Source organism: Oncorhynchus mykiss, chromosome 20, assembly GCF_057628025.1.
Source record: "Oncorhynchus mykiss isolate SJ-2025 chromosome 20, ASM5762802v1, whole genome shotgun sequence".
Classification (NCBI taxonomy): Eukaryota; Metazoa; Chordata; class Actinopteri; order Salmoniformes; family Salmonidae; genus Oncorhynchus; species Oncorhynchus mykiss.
In genome coordinates this window covers 11,216,297-11,240,504 of record NC_143041.1, presented here as the reverse complement: position 1 = coordinate 11,240,504, position 24,208 = coordinate 11,216,297, and the positions used below count along the sequence as shown (strand labels likewise).

At 42.9% G+C, this 24,208-nt stretch overlaps 1 protein-coding gene and 1 non-coding gene across 3 annotated transcripts; both read right to left on the bottom strand.

Moving 5' to 3' along the window:
• Nucleotides 1–3,672: 3,672 nt before the first annotated feature.
• LOC110498861 (DNA-directed RNA polymerase III subunit RPC5) lies at nt 3,673–23,903 on the bottom strand. 2 transcript variants are annotated; one of them, XM_021575530.3, is made up of 20 exons: nt 23,753–23,903; nt 16,601–16,700; nt 16,426–16,476; nt 16,245–16,322; nt 15,986–16,101; nt 15,779–15,861; nt 15,509–15,666; nt 15,306–15,425; nt 15,127–15,212; nt 14,729–14,773; nt 14,550–14,641; nt 14,333–14,453; nt 14,016–14,097; nt 13,788–13,847; nt 13,451–13,608; nt 13,276–13,337; nt 12,688–13,184; nt 11,368–11,445; nt 10,979–11,104; nt 3,673–10,698 (listed from the first exon to the last, which is right to left on the bottom strand). In XM_021575530.3, exons 2-20 carry the CDS (start codon nt 16,637–16,639, stop codon nt 10,642–10,644), a joined length of 2,109 nt encoding a protein of 702 aa, XP_021431205.1. In that variant the 5' UTR covers nt 16,640–16,700; nt 23,753–23,903; the 3' UTR covers nt 3,673–10,641. The 2 variants fall into 2 exon arrangements, with proteins under 2 accessions (XP_021431205.1, XP_021431206.1); XM_021575531.3 differs by having other exon boundaries at nt 12,688–13,181; nt 23,753–23,899.
• Nucleotides 23,904–24,126: 223 nt separating this feature from the next.
• trnal-aag (transfer RNA leucine (anticodon AAG)) lies at nt 24,127–24,208 on the bottom strand. The gene has a single exon. It is a non-coding gene; the product is annotated as a tRNA-Leu (tRNA).

Below are 24,208 nucleotides of genomic sequence, written 5' to 3'. Positions count from 1 at the left end.
ATGGTTTGGGAGTAGTAGGAAGAGGAGGGGGGCTAGGAGGAGAGCAAGAGAGAGATCAGAAGGAATTTGAGGAGAATGAGAGGGAGAGACTGGGAGTGAGGAGCAGGAGACCTGGAGCGTTACAAAGGTTAAAATCTCATTATAAGCCAGGATTGAGAGATGACAGAAGCGACACAGAATGGTTAGATGACGATGAGGCGATTCCCCAATTCCCACTCATAGCCTTACCCAACCCCAGAGCTGGGGACAGAGCACATCAGACACGATAGAGAGCAGAGCAGAAGAAGGAGTCACACATCCTAAAACAGGAATAGAGGGATTCAGAAGAGATCTAGAGGGTCTCTTGGCCAGTTTCAAATTGAACACAGGAGAACTGGAAAGGGCAGTCAGACAGAGAATAGGAAAAGACAGGGGGACGACACGTGTCGTTAGTGAGCGAACCATCTGAGGAATGGCTGGCATTGGGGAAAGGGGTTCATTAGGGAAAATGAATTACTGATTGGTAACAGTTACTGAGTGGAGACCAGCATAGTTAATTTATAGACAGGTATAGATGAAAACTTTTTCCACGTTACCCACTGCAAAAAGGTAGGAACACGTACAAATACTGCTGAACACACACAGAGTTAGGGAGCAGAACCGAGTACCAATAGGGTCCGGAGGTTACCTCACTAACGAAGATTCCCTATCCTGACCTATCATCAATGTGTGCACTCATAGAGCTGTGGGTATGCGGTGGTTCCTAGCAGATCGACTAAGGGCAGGAGAGGGTATTAGAGACTCTGATCTGCATCATAGTCTTGGTAACCTTTCTGATACATCCAGATCCACCACCTTCCGGTACTAATTATACGACGCCATTGTCATTGATAAGAAGTAAAAGACAAACTATATAACACACTGACCATCAAGGACGAGTGACTTACAGAATAGGAGTCAAAGAAGGTCAAGATGTAGGATTTAAGGTAAACAAACAATTCCCTAGGTAAGCAGACAACTGTACAGGGATTGGGTTGGCCAGATTGAGGTACTCGGCCAACCCACCTCGGTCCACTTTAACTCCTGGTGAGTACCAGTGTTATAGACACAAGAATGGCACCAGGAATTTATGAGATTTTAATGGATGTCAGTCTGATTGTTAATGTGACTGACTTAGGTTTAGAAGCACAGGAGAACATTCTTAACCTCACTGCACCTATAACTGATGTATGGTGGCCTTGTACCAGCAAAGAATGCATGGTGGACACTGATGATCCCTTCGACGCCGATAATTTACAATCAGATAAAACTTTTCTTAGTTCTAACGTGTGAAGGTTATAGTGAAAATCTCAAAAGGAAGAGTTATAACTGGAAGTAGAAATATCCCCAGGTGAGGTGAAATAGACGTTGTAAATACATTTATGTGTGTGATAATGTGATTTTTTAAGTAAACAAATCAAGATGTAATATTTAGTCAAAGGATGGATTGATAGAATAATATGTATGTTTAAGATAATGACTAAAGTATTCCACCCTGAAACCATATAATTGTATGAAATGTGTTAGTCATAATTCAATAATGTGTGTGACTAGGCCATTGTGTTACTATTTTGCAATATGAGCTGGGTATAGTTGAGACATTCAAGGCCAACTGAACTGTCAACTTGTGATAACTCTGAAACCAATAACAGAAAAGAGGCCTCCCCAACCTAGGTAGGGTAGTAACTGTTAGAAATGGATAGGCCTGCAGAAGATAATGAGATAATGTTAGTATTGTGGAAAAATACAGCCCATCTAAAGGGAGGTGGAGTTTCTACTGATGTGAGTTTGTGTGTGTGTGTGTGTGCGTGCGTGAGAGAGATAAAAAGATTGTGTTCTCATTTTGAAGTCAGAGCGCTCTCTGAATAAAGTATTGATCTATTGCAGACTGGGACTTTGTCTAATTCTTCATTAACCAGGGCCTTACAACCTCTGGGAATTGGTCAAAGCTATAGTGATAGTTGAGTTCAACCATTGGGATAAAAATTCTCATGACAGTGGTCCCATGGTGTTTATACTTGCGTACTATTGTTTGTACAGATGAACGTGGTACCTTCAGGCATTTGGAAATTGCTCTCAAGGATGAACCAGACTTGTGGAGGTCTACACATTTTTTTTCTGAGGTCTTAGCTGATTTCTTTTGATTTTCCCATGATGTCAAGCAAAGAAGCACTGAGTTTGAAGGTAGACCTTGAAATACATCCACAGGTACACCTCCAATTGACTCAAATGATGTCAGTTAGCCTATCAGAAGCTTCTAAAGCCATTTTCTGGAATTTTCCAAGCGGTTTAAAGACACAGTCAACTTAGTGTATGTAAACTTCTGACCCACTGGAATTGTGATACAGTGAATTATAAGTGAAATAACCTGTCTGTAAACAATTGTTGGAAAAATTACTTGTGTCATGCACAAAGTAGATGTCCTAACCGACTTGCCAAAATCTATAGTTTGTTAACATGAAATGTGTGGAGTGGTTGAAAAACAAGTTTTAATGACTCCAACCTAAGTGCATGTAAACTTCCGACTTCAACTGTATAAAATATTCAGCAGAAAAGGAAGGGGTGACAATACCTGGCTCGGTTGCAATGGCATGTCCTGATGGTAACTACACTGCCTGGAACAATAATGAAAACACTACCTAACAAGTCCCCTCCTCCCACTCTTGCAGAATAAGTATCTGGTAACCTTTCTATGTATCTGGACTGGTGGCACTCTGTCCTTTTACAGTCTCCTCTGACGCACTGAACCACCACGCCAAATTCACTGAGCCCCTCTATCCAGGGTTTGGAGTTTGTGAAGGCTCTTCGGTGTCCCTGTAAGACGGAGAACAGCATTCTGTGGGTGTTCTGAGTCGTCAGGGAAGTCATGCTCCGGTTCAAACACAAACGTGCCGTACATGTGCACATATTTTCCTCACATAAAACATGACCTTGTATAATCGGTCAACCCAGAAGTAAAATCTTGCGTACATGCAGAATCTGCATGTATCTGAGTCCTTATGTGGGACACATGTACTACACTTCATTCACTGCTGTTTATATGGTAATGTTGTATGTAATTGGCGTCTGCTAAATGTTTGTGTATGTAACATTAACTGTCCTATGATGCTGTTGATAGTAATCTAGGAATAAAATAGATTACCATTGAGTCCACACATCACTCCTTTAATCTGAGTGACTGTTAACTGATGTATTTTACAGTTACTGTAAATGTCAACTACAGTGTTCTTGGCAGACATGTTGATAAGGCTTGTACCAGTGGAGGCTGGTGGGAGGGGCTAAACTGGGGTCAGTCCCTGCACCTCTCCTGTTCCTCTGACTCACCTTAGACCTCACCACAAAATGTACCTTAGATCTGAGTCATTCAACTCAAAGGTCTTTAATTCTACAGGTTTAAAAATGGAACTGGCCACAGAGTAGACTGAATGACAGATGAAAGAGGCTGTGTTCTCTCCATTACAATTCAGTGAATCATTTATCACCACTAAAAGATCCTGTTTCCCTCTAATGTCGTGTGTCTCTGCTGTTTCTCATTAAATCACATCAAGACCTGTACATCAACGGGCATGTAATACTGACATATCAGGCAATCCACTCGTGTGTGTGTGTGTGTGAGACAGCTTATCTCAAGGATGTGAAAATCAGACAATAGGCTTTCCATTATTGCAATTTTTATTGAGCAAAAGAACATACCAATGGAAAAATAACCAACAGCCTATTGAGATCATTGATGAAATGAATACACCTGAAAAACCTGAATATTGCATGGACAGAAAGTTGTGGAATGCTTCAGACGGTTGCACTGATTGTGCACGTCTTCGTGAAATGCCAGATAGCTATTTTCAACATCAACAAAAGCATCTACAGTCAGAAAAACATACAACTTTGTCTAATTTGACCTCTTATATTAATATCAGTGATGACTTATTTTGTCCTGAATGTCTGCAGAGGCACTTTTATAGAGACCTAAGATGGGAGCAAGGAGCGACACAGCAGTACGCATATCTTAACCAAATCACACCAGGTCCAAACAATGCTGGCAGATGTTTTAACATGTACTCTGTTAGCTTCCTTTGAATGCGCCAACAATTAAATCCACTCATCTCCCAGACATCTCCAATCCTCTTCTCTTCTCAAAACTCTTAACTGTTAAATAATAGCAAACCAATCGACATTCAAATTGTTTTTATTCACATTTTCCACAAGGATCCACTACCACGTGCATAACTGTCCAGTTTCGAAATATGTCTATCGAATATAAAATTAATTTGTTTAAGTTTCTTTCAAAGTAACATTCACCTCCACAGTTTAAGCGATTTGCTACCAGGCTGCGTCACATCCAGCTGTGATTGGGAGTCCCATAGGGCGGTGCACAAATGGCCCAGCCTCGAAGGGGTTTGGCCGGGGTAGGCTGTCATTGTAAATAAGAATTTGTTCTTAACTGACTTGCCTAGTTAAATAAAAGGTTAAATAAAAAAAAATAAGTTTTATTCAGACAGTATTTGGTTGTAAATTGCAATAACTTCAACACCAATTCACTCCTGTATTATAATTCACCTCAGTCCTCGGCACACTCCTCTCTTTTAGTTTACTCACAACAGTAGTTTAATGTGTCTATCGACTCATGTTGATCCAACTATTAATTGATTGCTGTACAACAATCAGTTTCATAGACTAATTGTTTAGGAACAAAACCAATGGGGAAAAATAGTTGGGGGGGGGGGGGGGGGGGGGGTTAGCCCTTAGACTGTTGACATGTCAATTATATTCTCCAAAAGGTTTATTGAAAACAAATACATTTGCACAATGAGCACTTGTCTCCTCAAATACATCATTAGAGTTGTTGGTTAGCTAGCTTGTGAATTTTTGCCATAATAGCATAGAAATGACATCAGTCAAAACACGACATGGTATCATTAACCTTTTGACGCGTAAGTTCTAAATATTAATACACGGACCCTAGAGGGAGTTTTTAGCACGCGGTACCAGAATTCTATCCTGCTGTTGGGAGAATTTGATTGTTGCATTTTGTCGCTATTCTCTACACCCTGCATTGTATCAATACCGCAATGTCTGCTTCATATGAGGCTTTAGAAAACATTATTCCTATAATAGTAGCAGTGAGTATCTATCTATAGCATTATAATTATATTATGTATATTACATGTATTATTATCTGAAAAAGGCTTTGGTATTAGCCTGTATGCGGGGCTGCAGGGAAACCTGAGGCACTAAATCCAGTGTATTTGATACAATAGTGGCATACAACAAGTGAGAGCGTGGTATGAGCATATATAGCACATATGCCGAACATGTCTAAGGCCGGCATCCTAAATACTTTTTCTTCATTTTTAAAAATGACACATTTATTCTCCCCTGGAAAAACTAGACTATAAGGGTGGCTACATTTCATCACCATGTCAACGTATTATCACCACTGGACATGTAGCCTACAGAGAGAGGCCTGCCTCGTCACCAAGCCAGGATATATTTCTCAAATGCGCTCAGTATTATGGCTTGGATAGGTTTTAGCCTGGTCGAGGAGAATGAGAACAGGGTGGTGGACAAAGTCATGGAAGCAACAAAGTGAGGTAGTTTGTGCAGGCGATCAGATTGAATGGTGCGTAAGTCTAATCAGCTATGTTGTATGCAGAGAACGTGGCATGAGTGTAGCGAGGATGTAGATATAATGGGTTATCGTAAACTATGGAGCTAGACAGGATTACGCTTTGGTGCCATCTAAGGGGATGAATGTTGTGGGTCAGTTATCATTCTCCTTGCAAAACTTGGTTACATTTATATGAACTTCAAGTATTACTAAGTACACAGTATATTTATAGTTTATAAACTTCTCCTGTGTTTGCCCCCCCATCATAGTAATATTTCCTCCATCATATCCCCCCACGAAACCTTCCCCCATGCACTGAAACCCCCCCACAAATTAAACGAACGCCACTCAAACTCCACTAAAATGGTTCCAACCAAATCGGTCAGCCCTGTTCGTGCTCCGGCTAGGCAGTAGGCTTGTATTTGGGTGATGATCTATGAGGCGATAACATTTTTTTGTTGCTTTGTGATTGGTCAAAAACTGTAAACTTGTCATGTTCTCTGGTAACAAGCTCATGCAGATTTGTAATATGCTGAAAAGTGGCCAAACTAACATGATATTTTCTGGGCAATGGGTGCAACCATCTTTGACTTTGTTTATTTGCGTCTTATGCCGCGTTCAAAACAACTTGGAACTCGGAAAAATTCACGGTAAAATCATGACCTTCACGTCGGAAAGTCAGAGCTTTAGAAAGTTCGGCGTTCAAATCTAATTTTCACCAGTCGGAACTCATTATTTTTCAGAGTTCCCAGTGGTTTTCAATACACTGAAGTCGGAGATTTCCAATTTCTCAGTTTTGAATGCGGCATTATAGTGAAGTCGCCTTCGGGGATTAGGGAGTGCTCGCAAAATGTAAAAAAAACATGGCTGCCATCATAAAGAATGTAGCTGCTTTTAGCTTAGCTGACAAGCATTTATTTTCTAAACATTACATTCGTCTTTTGTGCTCGCCAGAGATGTGGTATATTGTAAACTAGTCTAGCTGTTAGGTCGCCAACTTGTGTTATACTGGTTTATTGAATGAGTTTGAGCTGTGGATGTGTTCCGTGTGATGCTTGGATGATGACGTTTGCTTTTATCTTTTACAATAAACTTTATTCCTCCATTTGACCTTTTAAGACCTTTACTTTCCATCAGTACAAAAAAATATTTAGATGCTGTTCAGACAACAATGGCGTCATACGTTATGTTGCTACTGTTCCAATCACGTATTTGAGATCGTACGCTGCAGGGACCACTCAATATTGATCACAAATAAGTGATTGTATGCGTCAAAGGGTTAACAAGTTACAAGCTGAAACGAGCCACCCACATTGCAACTTGTCATTGTTGCTAGCTATCTGACCGTTCAGAATCATAACAACTTACGCCTTCCAGCCACATCGATGCGCGCATCATTTTCGCCATGTCAGCCAACCCGTCTACAACCCTCAACACGATGCTGGGCTGTCCTCTGTATGGTCTGTATCAGTGACGGGGGAGTGAATATCTAACCAAAGTTATAATTCCTCCACTCTCCCTAAAGTCAAGAAAAGAGTAACGATCATTTAAAAACTCAAGCCTGGCAATGTGCTACCCTAGTTAAGGCCTTAAACTCCGGGGGAGGCGAATAGTAAAATTACCAATTTAAATTATTATATATTTTTTTTTAAAGGCCACTAACGGGTTAAAGTCATTGGACTGGGCCTCCCGAGTGACACAGCGGTACAAGGCACTGTATCGCAGTGCTAAAGGTGTCACTACAGACCCGGGTTCAAGCCTGGGCTGTATCACAACCGGCCGGGATAGGGAGAGGATATGGCGTGCACAATTGGCCCAGCGTAGTCCGGGTTAGGGGAGGATTCGGTCGGGGGGGGGGGGGGGGCTTTACTAGGCTTATCGTGCTCTAGCGACTACTTATGGCGGGCCGGGCGCCTGCAGGCTGACCTCTGTCGTCAGTTGAACTGTGTTTTCCTCCGACACAGTGGTGCAGCTGGTTTCCGGGTTAAGCGGGCGGGTGTTAACTTCTTATGGCTGCAGGGGCAGTATTGAGTAGCTTGGATGAAAGGTGCCCAGAGTAGACGGCCTGCTCCTCAGTCCCAGTTGCTAATATGCATATTATTATTAGTATTGGATAGAAAACACTCTGAAGTTTCTAAAACTGTTTGAATGATGTATGTGAGTATAACAGAACTCACATGGCAGGCAAAAACCTGAGAAGAAATCCAAACAGGAAGTGGGAAATCTGAGGTTGGTCAATTTTCAACCCAGCCCCTATTGAACACACAGCGGGATATTGGTTATGTTGCACTTCCTAAGGCTTCCAATAGATGTCAACCGTCTTTAGAAACTTGAATGAGGCTTCTACTGTGATGTGGGGCCGGATGAGAGCTCTTTGAGTCAGTGGTCTGGCAGAGAGCCAGGTCCTGGTCACACGCATTTCACATGATAGCGACCTGCGTTCCAGTGCTTTTCTACAGACAATGGAATTCTCCGGTTGGAACCTTATTGAAAATTTATGATAAAAACATCCTAAAGATTGATTCTATACTTAGTTTGACATGTTTCTACGACCTGTAATTTAAGAAGCGCAGCTTGGCAGGTCATGTTTCGGAGGACGCATGACTCGACCTTCACCTCCCAAGCCCGCTGGAGAGTTGCAGCGATGAGACAAGATCGAAATTGTGGAGAAAAAAAATAAAAACAATTGGACTATGAACTGCATTCACTTGTTTCCTTAGCGGACACCACCCTCCGTCTAGTAAAATACTTCTATTTAATTTCTTAATTACATTTTTTAGGTAATTTTCTTAACTGCATTGTTGGTTAAGGGCTTGTAAGTAAGCATTTCACTGTAAGGTGTTGTTGTATTTGAAGCATGTGACAAATACAATTTGATTTGCTTAATAATTCAAAAACAAAATAATTAAGGATCACTATCAAACTTTTCTAATTTCTCAATGGCATAGTACAGTCATGGCCAAAAGTTGAGAATGACACAAATATTAATTTCCACAACGTTTGCTGCTTCAGTGTCTTTAGATATTTTTGTCAGATGTTACTATGGAATAATCAAGTATAATTACAGGCATTTCATAAGTGTCTAAGGCCTTTATTGACAATTACATCAAGTTGATGCAAAGAGTCAATATTTGCAGTGTTGACCCTTCTTTTTCAAGACCTCTGCAATCCGCACTGGCATGCTGTCAATTAACTTCTGGGTCACATCCTGACTGATGGCAGCCCATTCTTGCATAGTCAATGCTTTGAGTTTGTCAGATTTTGTTTGTTTGTCCACCCGCCTCTTGAGGATTGACCACAAGTTCTCAATGGAATTAAGGTCTGGGGAGTTTCCTGACCATGGACCCAAAATATCGATGTTTTGTTCCACGAGCCACTTAGTTATCACTTTTGCCTTAAGGCAAGGTGCTCCATCATGCTGGAAAAGACATTGATCATCACCAAACTGTTCCTGGATGGTTGGGAGAAGTTGCTCTCGGAGGATGTGTTGGTACCATTCTTTATTCATGGCTGTGTTCTTAGGCAAAATTATGAGTGAGCCCACTCCCTTGGCTTGAGAAGCAACCCCACACATGAATGGCCTCAGGATGCTTTACTGTTGCCATGACACAGGACTGATGGTAGCGCTCACCTTGTCTTCTCCGGACAATCTTTTTTCCAGATGCCCCAAACAATCGGAAAGGGGATTCATCAGAGACTGTGACTTTACCCCAGTCCTCAGCAGTCCAATCCCTGTACCTTTTGCAGAATATCCATCCATCCCTGATGTTTTTCCTGGAGAGAAGTGGCTTCTTTGCTGCCCTTCTTGACACCAGGCCATCCTCCAAAAGTCTTCGCCTCACTGTGCGTGCAGATGTACTCACACCTGCCTGCTGCCATTCCTGAGCAAGCTCTGTACTGGTGGTGGTCCCGGTCCCGCAGCCGAATCAACTTTAGGAGACGGTCCTGGCGCTTGCTGGATTTTCTTGGGCGCCCTGAAGCCTTAACAATTGAACCGCTCTCCTTGAAGTTCTTGATGATCCGATAAATGGTTGATTTAGGTGCAATCTTACTGGCAGTAATATCCTTGCCTGTGAAGCCCTTTTGTGCAATGCAATGATGATGGCACATGTTTCCTTGCAGGTAACAATGGTTGACAGAGGAAGAACAATGATTCCAAGCACCACCCTCCTTCTAAAGCTTCCAGTCTGTTATTCGAACTCAATCAGCATGACAAGAGTGATCTCCAGCCTTGTCCTCATCAACACTCACATCTGTGTAAACGAGAGAATCCCTGACATGTTAGCTGGTCCTTTTGTGGCAGGGCTGAAATGCAGTGGCAATGTTTTTGGGGGATTCAGATAATTTGCATGGCAAAGAGGGACTTTGCAATTAATTGCAATTCATCTTCACTCTTCATAACATTCTGGAATATATGCAAATTGCCATGATACAAAATGAGGCAGCAGACTTTGTGAAAATGAATATGCGTGTCATTCTCAAAACTTTTTGGTACAGTGTTCCCCGATCCATTCCTCGAGTACCTCCAGGACTGCACGTTTGTGCTCAGACCCTGAACCAGCCCACCAACATTAGTTGGATCAAGTGTACCGGTTCTGGGCTAGAGCAAAAATGAGCAGTTCTGGGGGGTACTAGAGAAACAGATAGGGAAATAATGGCATTGTACATCACCTCCAACTTTTTCAGTATTGTCTCAGTCATATACATCTCCTCTGCTCCTGCTCCAGCCCTTAGCATGAATATGGAAGGTCTTCCGTCCAACAGATCGGCTCCGTTTGGGCCAAGCTTAGAAGTGACTTCTTTAGCTGCATTAAAAACAAGTGTCATGTTCTGACCGGAGCAGATGACAGACATCTCATTCCTCGAATCCCAGTCCGGAGAGCTGGGGGCAGGAGGGCTACAATTGGTTTGTGTGTCTGGTTGTCCCGCCTCCCCGTACAGAGCCCTCCCACTAGGCTCTGGGGGAGTGGGTTTGGTTGGTTGATGGTGGCCACAGGGGCGTGTCCTCAACGTTGTCAGGACTGTAGGGTACCCTTGAGGTACCACATCCCTCCAAAGCTCACACAGCACTCCTAATAAGAAAGGACCAGAGAACATGGGTTAGAAACACAGCTGGTTCTTGAGACAGTTCTGAAGGGGTTCCTAGAGCTTTGCAACTGTGTCAACTCTGTACACACTCAGTTACTCAATGGCAACTCTATTATAAGTTGGTTCTAGAACCCATTCTAAAGCTGGTTCCAGAGCCTATTATAAAGTTGGTTCTAACAGCCCATTCTAGAGCCTGTTTCTAAAGCCAGTTTGAGACGCTGTTCAACAGTCTGTTCTATAACTATGTTCGGAGACCAGTCGTACCTTAAGCAGGCGGTCCACATCATCCTTGGTAACCTGGTCTCCCATCTCCTGCGTCAGCCTGGTCTGGATCACGTTCCTCCTCACCCGGTAGTTCTTCATGAAGATCTCATACAGGACCTGACGATGCTGAGGGGCAGGACATACAACAAGATCTTGAAATGTCGACAGTAGAATAGGGTCCTTTAAACACATCCTGATCAAGTCAGAGAAGGCAAACGGCTTAAGACATGATCAATGTATTTCTGCATGACTTCAAATCATAATACAGGACATACACATACTCAGAGTGATTCCGTGGGTGCAGTAGGAATGTGGAACAAAAAGGGGGAAAAAAAACATTTGTACAGACTTGTTTAAAAGAACCCCACCCGGGCCCCTGTTGTTGTTACCTTGTCGAAGGTCTCTCCTGTCTCCCACACAGCAAACACCTTCTGCTCATCAGCAGCTGCTGTGCTCTGGGCTGGAAACTACAGGGAAGAAAAGAGAGGAAGGAAACAACTATTGAAGAGAATGACAACTGAAGAAACTAAGGGGACAGGAAAGAAACCGCTGCAGTGAACCACACAATCACTTCGGATTATTCCCAATCCCCAAAAAACACTGAGGCAATGCACATCTACAGACAGGCGTGCTGTGTTCATAAGATGACTAAGTTGCTCTTGATAAGAGCATCTGCTAAATGACCAAAACAAATAAACCAATCACTAAATCAACCCTCTCCACTCCCTGTAGGCATTAACCCCTGCTGGGATAGGATGAAGTTGCCCCCCGTCTGCCTTCCATCTGCCTAATGTTTACGGTTAATCTGATCCTAGATCTGTGATTATGGCCAATTTCTAACCAGTAATAGGCTTTGTCCTCTCAGCCAATAACAGAAGCTATTTAACAATGGGCTGGTTTCCTCCACCCCTCCAGGGTCTAAAACCCTACCACCCCCTCAGGAGAGAGAGGAGGATAAGAACCTAAGCCAGGTTGAAAGGGGATCGGATAGGAGGGAGAAGATGAGCTCCATGTCCATACAATAGGTGTGTCTTGGTATTAATGCTAACAATGTTCATTCAACTGTTTCTCTGATAGGTCTTAATTCCATAGGACACAACAATGAGAGCAAAGTTTGAAGAGCCACACCTCACAGGAAAATGTAGGCTTCACCTAAGGTACAGTGCAGGCCAGTGGGTTGTAGTTCAATTGAACAGCTAGATTCTACAATCCCACAGCCATCAGGCTATATCCAGAGCTGAACCTGAGAAGGCCAACCCTCCAGTGCATCACTGCTCTCTACTACCTACTCACTACCCTCAGGAGCAAAGCTGGTGTGCTGCTACAGGGATAGGTCACATACCAAAACCACCGTTAGTTTGTTATTCTGTTTAGGAAAGGTGATAGCCGCACTCCGGAGGCAAGCAAGAGACCACCATTCAGGAGTAGCAGAGAGCCCAGGGAGGCTAAGTTTCATCTGGCTGGGAGCCTAACGCCGATCTCTTTAGTTCAGGGAGAGGATTTGTTTCTTTGGATATCCAGGCTTACTCATCGGGTGGAAGAATAGGCCTGTCGAACTGAAATCCTCTAGTACCACAGTGGGTTGTCAGTTTACGCTTTCTAGTGGAACTAACCCCATCCCCAGCCTTATGTCCTTTTCACAATCTTAAACCAAGACCAAACCTCATCGGATACTAATCCTGCAGCAGGGTTAGGGCTCCAATACTCACAGGCACCAGTATCTGTTTGCAGTGGCTCATCAGTATAGTATCCTGTAGCAGGCGGTCTGAGATGGAGTGGAACAGGCTGTCTCCGGGAGGCAGGGAGGCCAGGTGGAGGTTGAACAGCCTCTTGACTTCGCTCAGCGTCAGCACATGCTGCTTCCTGAACATGTTCCACACAAAGTCCCTCAGCTCAGGTGACGGTGAGGGCGTGGGAGTCCCGCCGTGCCCGTTATGAGGATTCAAGGCAGCGGAAGTGGCGGCGGATGGGTAACCGTTTACCAACCCGTTAGGGAGAGCGGAGGAGGAAGAGGATGTGTCCATGGGTTCGTCTTCACCGTCGCTGACAGGTTCCTCTTTGACTCTGACCGCGGCTCCACCGCTCGGTCCGGCTCCACCCTTTCCCTGTCGACGAGCGCTCAGGTCCTTCTGATGAGAGGGCTGGTTCTGTCGTGCACGCTCATGGGCTGCCTTCAGACGCTGCTCGCCACTCACGTGCATAGCTTCTTTAACAGAGAGGCACACAGTTTTCAGCTAGAGACACATAAATACCTTATGCCAGAGGGACTTTCCTATGAGCACACAATCAGTACACACCTGTTTGTGGGTCCTTTTTGGATACCAGGTCCTCCTTAGAGAAGTTGAAGACCTTCTCCAATCTGCAAACACAAAACCAGCATGAACAATAAAATCAACCCACAGTCTCTTTCCACATTACCATACCAAGAGAAACAGTGAGTGATAGTGTGTGTTCGCGAATATCGTCTCTTACTTGGTCTGTATCCCAATCCACAGCATGTGCTGCCGCTGGGCCACGTCAGGGTGCTTTTTGATGAAGTCACTGTCGCTTGGCAACAGGAACTCCCAGCCACGGTTTATACGAGGCACCGCCATGTGTTCCAAGAAGTCCTTCACATCCTCCGGCAGGAGCTGAAAATAATAGGTGTGAACGGACATTTAGTAACACCCTCTAGGGCTAACTGTTAGTGTGTTACACCATGTACTTTAAATAAAGTTGTACTTTAATTGTGTATATCCATCTTTGGCCAGGTGAGAGACTATAGGTCTATGTATCACTAGTAGTATCAACTGTTTAAACAGCTGATTACCTTGATGATGGCTGTGACCTCCTTCCTCATCACTGAGCGCTCCTGAGTGAATCTCCACATCTGAAAAGAGAAACAGATAATTAACAGGATTCAAAAGAGAACTTTTTCTTACATTTCACCATGAAGTCTCTTGAAATTTGAACCTGTGTCGTGTGGTACATTTGACTGTGGACCTGTGCAGGAAGATGTGCTATGAGATATGGTAGGGATATAAACAGTGTGACCCACCACAAAGTCTCTTCCTCGACACAGCACCTCAGCAGGCACACCACTGTGGGGACTACAGCTGTTCTTAGGATACAGCACATCACTGAGTGAAGAAAAAAAACTGTTCAATTGGTTTCAGGAACATGACCTGAAATATTTCTGGGACAATATAAATATATTTTTAGTATTCAAGCATAATCTCTGTTCATGAAATCACATATCTAGTTATTGAAAAACTAAACCAGAATTAGAACTACATTTTGGATCGATTTGATTTTGATCTGTGAACCTGGTCCCTAGGGCCTAGTGCCTCCACAGTCCTGCTCTGCTGGTCTCACCTCTTGACCACCCAGTTGCCCTGCACCAGTAGCGCCACCTGCTGGATGCAGCGCAGCACTGCAGTGGAGTCTGTCCCAGGGGTCAACAAACCCATCAGGTTGGCAAACGGTATCACTTTGACTAGAGGGGAGGAGAGAAATGATGGAAAGAATAAGATGGAGAAAAGCATGTACAAATACTTCAATTTCCGTTAAGGTTAGCAGTTAGTGAGCGTACCGTTCTTCAACAGGGTTTTGACCTGGTCACCTAGCGGCAGGGTCCGGAGCTGGGCCATGGACAGCACGTTACTGGGACCTACGGGCCTCACACTGATACACACACAGGACATCGGTTTCATACCTGAAATGTTACAACATGGAGTAGTACATTACACACTTCATGTAAGTGTTACTTACATCTTCTCCTCTGTGATAGGGGGCATGAGCATTGCCAGGTACTCCCTGAGAGAAGAGAGAGATGAATAAAGGGAGTGGGAGGAAAGAGACATAAGGGAGGTCACACAAAAGCAGCACAAAAATAAAGCAAAAGCAGCACAAAAATAAAGCAAAAGCAGCCTGACAGTCAAAAATCTGCCCAAAAATAAAGCAAAAGCAGCCTGACAGTCAAAAATCTGCCCAAAAATAAAGCAAAAGCAGCCTGACAGTCAAAAATCTGCCCAAAAATAAAGCAAAAGCAGCCTGACAGTCAAAAATCTGCCCCAAAATAAAGCAAAAGCAGCCTGACAGTCAAAAATCTGCCCAAAAATAAAGCAAAAGCAGACTCTTGAATAGGGACACTACGTGTTAGTACTCACTTTGGTGTTTTTACCAGTTCTGTGTTCTCAGAGCCTCCCATGGCCTGGCAGTACAGGTATTGCCTCTCGTGGTCCGAACGGCCATCCTAAACACACACATAAGGTAGGTGTTGAATTGGTACTGGCAGTGACTTGGATTCACAGAGGTCAGAAAAGAGTGCATGAGACAGCCTCATTACGTTGAGGCCGTGGTAGTGCAGGTAGACCCAGGGCTCCTCTGCCTGTTTCTTCTGAAGGAAGTCGTACGACTGGATACGCCGCTGACGAGCCTGGTCCGACTCAGGACGGGAAAACCTCACCTAGAGCGAAGAAACGGAGCTCAACAATTGTTTTAAGAGGATCATTGTGTGAGAACTGTGATTGTAACTGCGTGTTTCCTTACAGTGACGGCCTTGACGTCTTCCTCCACCTCATCCTGAGAAGAGTCTCCCCCTTCGTTAGCGGCCTCCCGCTCTCTGTGTTTGCCGTCAGCCTTATCCAGATAGGAGAAGCTGGGTCGCATCTGAAGGATACCCTGCAGCGGTGTGATGTGGAGCTCCCCTGGTGACAACACAGGTCAGTGACAAAACGTTTAGATATTGACACGAACATAAAGAGCAATGACAGTGCTGATGAGGGCTGATTGGATATGAATGTACAGAAACACAGCTACCTTTCCTGAAGACAGCAGCAGCGTATCTGGAGGTGTTGGTTGTGGACTGGATGGATGTGAACGTCTGTTTGTCCATCATCTTCCTGTGAGGAGATTGATCAATGGTCAGTGTCAATTCCCAGCATGCCACATACACAACTGAGACGTAAGGACTAACAGAGTACTAAGAAGTGAACCAGCACAAAGTGTACTAAGTATTGCACTCACACAGAGTAGGTGTTGGAGTCCTCTGAGGTGGTTCCGTCCACGTTGAGGGCGATCTGCTCTCCTTTACTTCGACAGTAGTTAGGACTCAGAGTGTTAATGGCCATCTCCAACTCCACCTACAGGGAGACAAATTGTAAGCCAAGAATGTTTTATGCTGATATGTTTTATAATTAACAGGCTGATCCAAGATGGATCATAAGTTGTCATTTAGGTATCAATGGGAGATGGAAATCTCTTTAACAAGGGAGCCCTGTCACACCTTCTGCTGCTTGGGCTTGATCTTGGCAGATAGATGAGTGACATCATCATAGGTCATAGAGGAAGGGCGTACTGGATACTATAAAGGGGAAAAAAATCAAGATAAAGGAAGGTTAACGAATTACTTTTACCACAAACATATCAAATCGACACAGCTTGATGCCGAATAGATGTAGATTTACCTGGAACAGATATAGCTTGTCCGCAAGGCTTTTAGCTAGGTATACATCAATCTGAAGACGGAAAGAGAAAGCTTGGGTTCATATTCTTTTCATCATCGCCTTGCCAAGAAAGTCAAACCTAGGCTTGGGCAGAAACATACTGGTAAATGGGGAACTGGGGAAACTAGTCACTCACCTCTTGTATGATGGGGTCATCGTCCTCCTCACTGGCCATAGTGAGGGGAGAGGTCTGGGGGAGACGTCAAAGAAGAGCAGCAGACCTCTGGGGACCCAACCTAGGATGAAAGAAATGCTGAGTGACTGAGACACTCAAACTAACAGAGGCTACTTTCCAATAAATATATCAAGGGTCTTATTCTGGTTACATGATCGATGCTTGGCTTTCGCTTGACAAAAATAATCTCGCTCTTTTGTCCATAATAATCTCATCATGTAACCTATACGTGCAGATACAGTATAGAGCACATGTGCCAATACCAGAGTGGGCACACTTGCTATACAACGCAATGTTTCTTTGAGAAAACCATCAGTAGAGTTGATGATGCGATAAAAACCCATTTAACTTTATTTGGTACGTGGGAATTTTATGTGCACTCATCACACGCAGCCTTTAATAAATTTGATGGAAACATCTGTTGGGAAAATTTGCATATTGTTTTAATGCAGATGATTGAATATTCACGTGAAAATCTGTCACCAATTGGACGGAAAACGAGCTAGAGATACCACAGAATTGCTAAACCCAGATGCCCAACATTGCAATACATCCGGGAACCTTTCGTGAAGCATATTCGACAGACCAGACGAGTTTGGGAAATGTGAACATTTCTTCCTTTAGTGGTTCATTCTCAAAATCTAAAGGCACGACGTAGATTCGAGCCAATGTCTTAAGTAGCTCAACATGTTATTATTCGAACCTTGTGAAAGTGACACGTTTTCCTTTGTCAAAAATCTTCTAAAAATCGACAGAGCGCCTTTCAAGGCTTGCACATGAGCAGTTAGACACGAGACAACCGTTAGACCTAATTACGTGTTTCTGCGCATAAGCTTAGCTGGCCAGGTTGAGACCGTGGCGAAGTTGGAGAGAAGTCTTGTGAATTATGACGCAGAAGAATGGCGCTAAAAATCAAACCTGCGTCTTCAGAATATAGACCTACGTCTCCCGTATATACAGCTAGTATTGGACCTCACGAATATAAAACAATGTCATGACTGACTACAAGAACACAAATATGTCAGATCAGATATGCAATGAATAACTTTAATCAGACACCCTCTCACCCATAGAGGGGATGGAAAGAACTAGCGGGGATTAACAACTCACATCCTGTTGTAAATCAAGGGAGAAGATTCAGGCCTGTGCTCTCAAAATCTACCAAAGGAATGTGCTTTGTCTCAGACTTTTTCCCGCTGAAAGTCTAACACGTTCAAAAGCTAAACCTGGAACAATATTTCTAACGTAGAACATGGGAAATGGTCAGAGGCAATCTATAGAACACTAATGTAATTGTGTTTTATTTTGTGATGTCATTAACAATGTTATGAAGGAAATACTGTAACTTGGAAAGTATACCCACTACATAGATGACATTTCCATACTATGGGTTGTGCATGTAATATGAAAAATTTTGTTTTTGTTAGAGAGATGTTAAGAGATTGTTTTCCATAACTTTGCACAATGTGTAATCACCGCCCCAGAGTGAGGCCAGGGATCGTGCCATCGTGCCAGAACCGCCCCTTTCAAGCAAAAGGTATACATGATGGGTTGAAAAATTAACACATTGGACCAGAAAAGCGTGAAGCTGCACATTTAAAATGGTTTTAACTTCGAATCTCAACATGAGGTGGAGACGATAAACTCTCCTCACTGGTACGGCTGATTAGCAGCTTTAAGTAAAGGATCTTTGAAAGTGAATTTAAGAAGGACCATCCTGTTACTCTGCTCAAACCATCGTATTACACTACTCTAAATCACCCCACTGGGGAACCATCGATACGGCTGGCTAGCCTATCTCCAAAGAAGTATCTTCAATAGCAAATGGAAGGAAAATCAACTCTGTAGTTCTGTTCAGGATTAAATGACAAGTCACCGGATACCAGGCACCTACAAAGAAGGACAACAGTAGAAGAGTTGTTGGAACCATTTCCGACAATCAGAGACTTACAAGCGTGACACGAAAAAGCCCAACCCCCTTTCACGTAAATACATTCATGATTTCTTGCTCAAAGCGGGTGGTGGTTTGTGTGCAAAGTATATGGTTATTGGAGGTGAGAGTGGTTTCTGAATGTGGTAATGCTAAGTGTCTCTGTCCCACTCGCTCCTTTTAAATATCTTCTTTAATAAGCATCCATGTTGATGTCATTCTGCTAGGGACCTGTTTTCAGCGTATTATGTTTCCAGTCAATATCTGGTGCAGTGTGTGTGTGTTTATCCTGTGTTCTCATTTAATTAGCTAGTAAATAAAAATGTACCAATTTGTGGAGTACTGAATCATAAGTAAGGCTCAGGTTTTTGCAGATGCAGGGAGATTTAGAATGGTGATATGATACGAGGCTAGTATTAATAAGTTAACTGTTTATAGATGTGATAGATAAAGACCTTTAGAGTTTAACTCTGGAGATGATAACTCTTTAAAGAACCACTCTCGTGGTGCCCCAGATCCTAATGAGTTAATTGTTTACATGAATAATACATTTAAAAAAATCAGGTATCAATTAAACATTGTTATTCATCTAATAAGCTAACTGTCTTCAGATTAAAGTTAAAGTCACGACAACAACCGAGGCCGAGTACCTTTTTTCTCCTGTTAATATAGGGCTGTGACGATACTAGTATCGCAATACTTATTCCATGGCAAAAATTAACACACAAAACAGACCAAACTCTTTGGTCCTTTAAAAACCTGCTGTATGTAATATATCGTGTGCTACAGCATGGAAAATAACTACATCTGACTCCAGATAACAAAATTGTTTGTTTCTAACATTAGGGCTATTTTCCTAAAGAAGTTAACTCCGCTTCATGTTTTGTTTCCTTGCCAAGATACTAATGAGCCCCAAACCCTACGTTAATAGTGACAATGGAGGGAGTGTCATGGAGTTTAAGATGGAGGATGAAGTATCAAAAAATTGTTGGAGTACGATTTAAGAAAAAAAACTAGTTTACATTTGAATATTTGTAGCTACTTTAACTAAACCCTGGTAGTTAATTAGTGCAATAAGACAGGAGATAAAGCAGATTGCGTTCTTCAGTTCATCTGTCACATGATTTTCATTATGAAGCTTACTGGTAGTCCCCAGTCATGTGGTGTTTGTTTACAAGCACACAACGACAAGACTAGAGCAATCTGAGTCACTCACTGTGTAAAGCACGCGCCTGGTGATGTAGTTACAGTACGGAATTCACAATTAAATGTTTGCCAGCTAGATATCTTATAACTTAAGTTAACTGTCTAAATTGTGCTACATGCTCTGCAGTTGCTTATTTCTCTCAAAGTTCGTAAACAAATTTGTTTACATCACTGTTAGTGAGCAATTCTCCTTTAACAAGATAATCCATCCACCTGACAGGTGTGGCATATCAAGAAGCTGATTAAACAGCGTTATTATTACACAGGTGCACCTTGTGCCGAGGACAATAAAATGTCACTATGTGCAGTTGTCATACAACACAATGCCACAGATGTCAAGTTGAGTGAGTGTGCGATTGCCATGCTGACTGTAGGCATGTCCACCAGAGCTGTTGCCAGAGAATTTTATGTTACAATTTCTCTACCATAAGCCGCATCCAACATACTTTTAGAGAATTAGGCAGTATGTCCAACCGGCCTCACAACCGTAGACCCCGTGTAACCACGCCAGTCCACAACCGAAGAATTTCTGCAGAAACTAGATCGGTTCTTTTGACCAATCAATTGGTTGACATCTTTAAACGTGTATTTTTCCATATATAGACAACCTGTGTTTTAATCAAACATATGCACTGCGCTTGTCTGATGCTTTAACCACACAGTTTGATGAACTAAGTAAGACACGACTAGAGGGAGTCCGACCGCAATCGATTCTATTGTGCCCGGCCAGGCTCATACTTGACAGCAAGTGACTGTGACTAGCACCCATTGTCTCCCTCTCCTCCCTGCTGCAGCGACCACCACAGAACATCAACAGTGTTTATTGCACTGTCCGTGTTGCTGAAGCTGCAACATAATTACAGCCAATTCTGACTTAAAAGTTCTGTTGTCGCCAGCCCAGGACCTCCACACCCAGCTTCTTCACCTGTGGGGCCTGGCTTCCCAGTGGGTGGGCCTGGCTCCCAAGTGGGTGGACCTATACACTCCCAGGACCACCCATGGCCCCGCCAGAGTTTTATATCACATATGCGGTTCTCTCTCTTTCTCAATAATAGCTATTGAACCAAGCATACCATGACCATGATATATTCTGAATCATTTTTTCAAAATAAATCTCAATCCTCCCCTGATTCAGAATATAAAATGTTCATTGTATGCTTGGTTCAATAGCTATTGACAAAGAAAACCAAATATCCAATAAAAAAAAAACAGATTAATGTTCTCGGTGCCGAACCGAACCAGACTTTTAAACAAGTTCAAACTCGCAAGGCCACTGGGCCAGATGGAATTGCAGGGCGCGTTCTCAGTTCATGAGCTGACCAGCTAGCAGGTGTCTTCACAGACATGTTCAATATCTCATTATCACAGTCTGTGATCCCAACATGTTTCAAGCAGAACCCCGTAGTCCCTGTTCCTAAAAACTCAAAGGTAACCTGCCTAAATGACTATTGTACCATGGGACTCAAATCTGGAACCATGAAAACCCTGGATCCACTCCAATTCGCATACCGCCCCAACAGATCCACAGACAACTCAATCCCTATTGCACTGCTCTCTCCCACCTGGACAAGAGGAATACCTATGCGAGAATGCTGCTCATTGACTACAGTTGAGCGTTCAATACCGTAGTCCATCCAAGCTCAGGACCCTGGGACTTAAAACCTCTCTGATCTCCCCATCCCGGATCCGGGATCGTGAATACAGACTCGAGCTCATTACCATAACGCAACATTAACTATTCATGAAAATCGCAAATGAAATGAAATAAATATGCCATCTCTCAAGCTTAGCCTTTTGTAAACAACACTCATCTCAGATTTTCAAAATATGCTTCACAACCATAGGAAAACAATCATTTGTGTAACAGTAGCTAGCTAGCGTAGCATTTAGCGTTAGCATTAGCATCCAGCAGGCAACATTTCAACAAAAACATAAAAGCCTTCAAATAAAATCATTTACCTTTGAAGAACTTCGGATGTTTTCAATGAGGAGACTTAGTTAGATGGCAAATGCTCAGTTTTTCCAAAAAGATTCTTTGTGTATTAGAAATAGCTCCGTTTTGTACATCACATTTGGCTACCAAAAAAAATAAAAAAATTCAGTCCTCAAAACGCGAACTTTTTTCCAAATTAACTCCATAATATCGACTGAAAACATGGTAAACGTTGTTTAGAATCAATCCTCAAGGTGTTTTTCACATATCTCTTCGATGATATATTGTTCGTGGAAGCATGGTTTCTCCTCTCTATCAAATGGAAAAATACTTGCACCTGGCGTTGCGCACCAATTTCGACGCAGGACACCAGGCGGACACTTGGAAAATGTAGTCTCTTATGGTCAATCTTCCAATGATATGCCTACAAATACGTCACAATGCTGCCGACATCTTGGGGAAACGGCAGAACTTCAGAAATTCTGCTAATTTCCTGTTTGACGTTTCATCTTGGTTTCGCCTGTAGAATGAGTTCTGGGGCACTCACAGACAATATCTTTGCAGATTCTGAAGCTTCAGAGTGTTTTCTTTCCAAAACTGTCAATAATATGCATAGTCGAGCATCTTTTCGTGACAAAATATTGCGCTTAAAACTGGAACGTTTTTTATCCAATAATGAAATAGCGCCCCTATAGATGGTTAACACCTCCCTCTGCAACTTGATTCTGGACTTTGATGGGCCACCCTCAGGTGGTGAGGGTAGGTAACAACATCTGCCATGCTGACCCTCAACACTGGGGTCCTCAGGGGTGCGTGCTTAGTCCCCTCCTGTACTCCATGTTCACCCACGACTGTTTGGCCATGAATGACTCCAACACCATCAAGTTTGCTGAGATGATGATGAGACTACAGGGAGGATGTCAGACACAACAACCACTTTCACACTCCCCACAAAAGCTGCTACTACTCTGTTTATCTATCCTGTTTGCCTAGTCACTTTTACCCCTACCTACATATTTTTTTTTACCTTTATTTAACTAGGCAAGTCAGTTAAGAATAAATTCTGTGAGTTAACTGCCTGTTCAGGGGCAGAACGAGATTTGTAAAGCGGGGGATTTGAACTTGCAACCTTCCGGTTACTGGTCCAACGCTCCAACCACTAGGCTACCCTGCAGCACCAACCTCAACTACCTCGTACCTTCTTGTATATAGCCTTGTTATTGTTATTCATTACTTTTAAACTCTGCATTGTTGGTCAAGGGTCAATAAGTTAGCAGTTCACAGTCAAGTCTACACACCTGTTGTGTTTTGGCGCATGTGACAAATAACATTTCATTAGGTAAACAATACCTTCCTGTGCATACCTTGTCTCAAATTCCAGCAGCTTAAGGACAAAACCCACAGACAACTGGTCGAGTAAATGTAATTGTATTCAACATTCTGGCTGGTAAGGAACATTTCCCCTATTTAGCAGACTAACTATAACGTTACCAATGACTTGTGTGTTAGACTGATTAATTAGACTACCATCGAGCTAGCTAACGTTAGCTACAGACCCACATTATCACTATAGGCAACATAGCTGACTAGCCAACAACTAGCCATGTAGCTAAGTTAAAGGTGTAAGAACGTAGCTAAATACCTTTATCATCGTGTGTAGTTATCGCAGTAAAATAACATGCGTTCGTGGAATTTGCTACCGTTAGCGTACATAGCTTATTTACATTGACACATCATGACAAGTCACCTGCTTAAGGCGGCTAACGTTAATAGCTAACTAGCTAGCATATCTGTGTGAGCGAGCTAGTCATTCGACCAAACCCAGTGAGTCAAAACGAATCGCTAAAACAAAACGAATTCGTGAAATAACAAGAGTAACGCGGTCCAAAACAGCAAACTAATTGTGGCTAGCTAACGTTATATCTGTAACCGTAGCTATTAATGTACCGAACAATCAAAATAATTGAAAGTTATTTGCCAGGCCTCGATTGTTTTAAAATAAGTTTTCACTGGTATATCAATTAAACTGATGACTAAATCTCACCTGCCCATTTGACCGTTCCTCTCCGTTTATTTCATTCACGTTCACTTTAGGTGAGGTGGCTGTCTGCGAATGCTGCCATGTTGCTTGGCTGTAGAGTTTCACACAGACATGGCCACACGTGGGGAGGAGCTGCTATCTCTGTTCCCACAATGCAAAGCGATAAAAACGTTAACTTTTTTTGCCTGCAGATGTCGCAAAAGCTCTTAAAATAAGATCATGTACTTTGATGGCATAATACCGTGTGTGAAATTGAGTAGCATTGCTATGTTTTGTTAATACAGTGTATACATAATTATAGTCTGCCCTGTTCGCGAGTTACCGCTTGGACTGTCTGAGTACATCACCCGGGATAAAAAAAATAAAAATATATACATTGACAGCGGTGGGATTCGAACCCACGCCCCCGAAGAGACTGGAGCCTTAATCCAGCGCCTTAGACCGCTCGGCCACGCTATC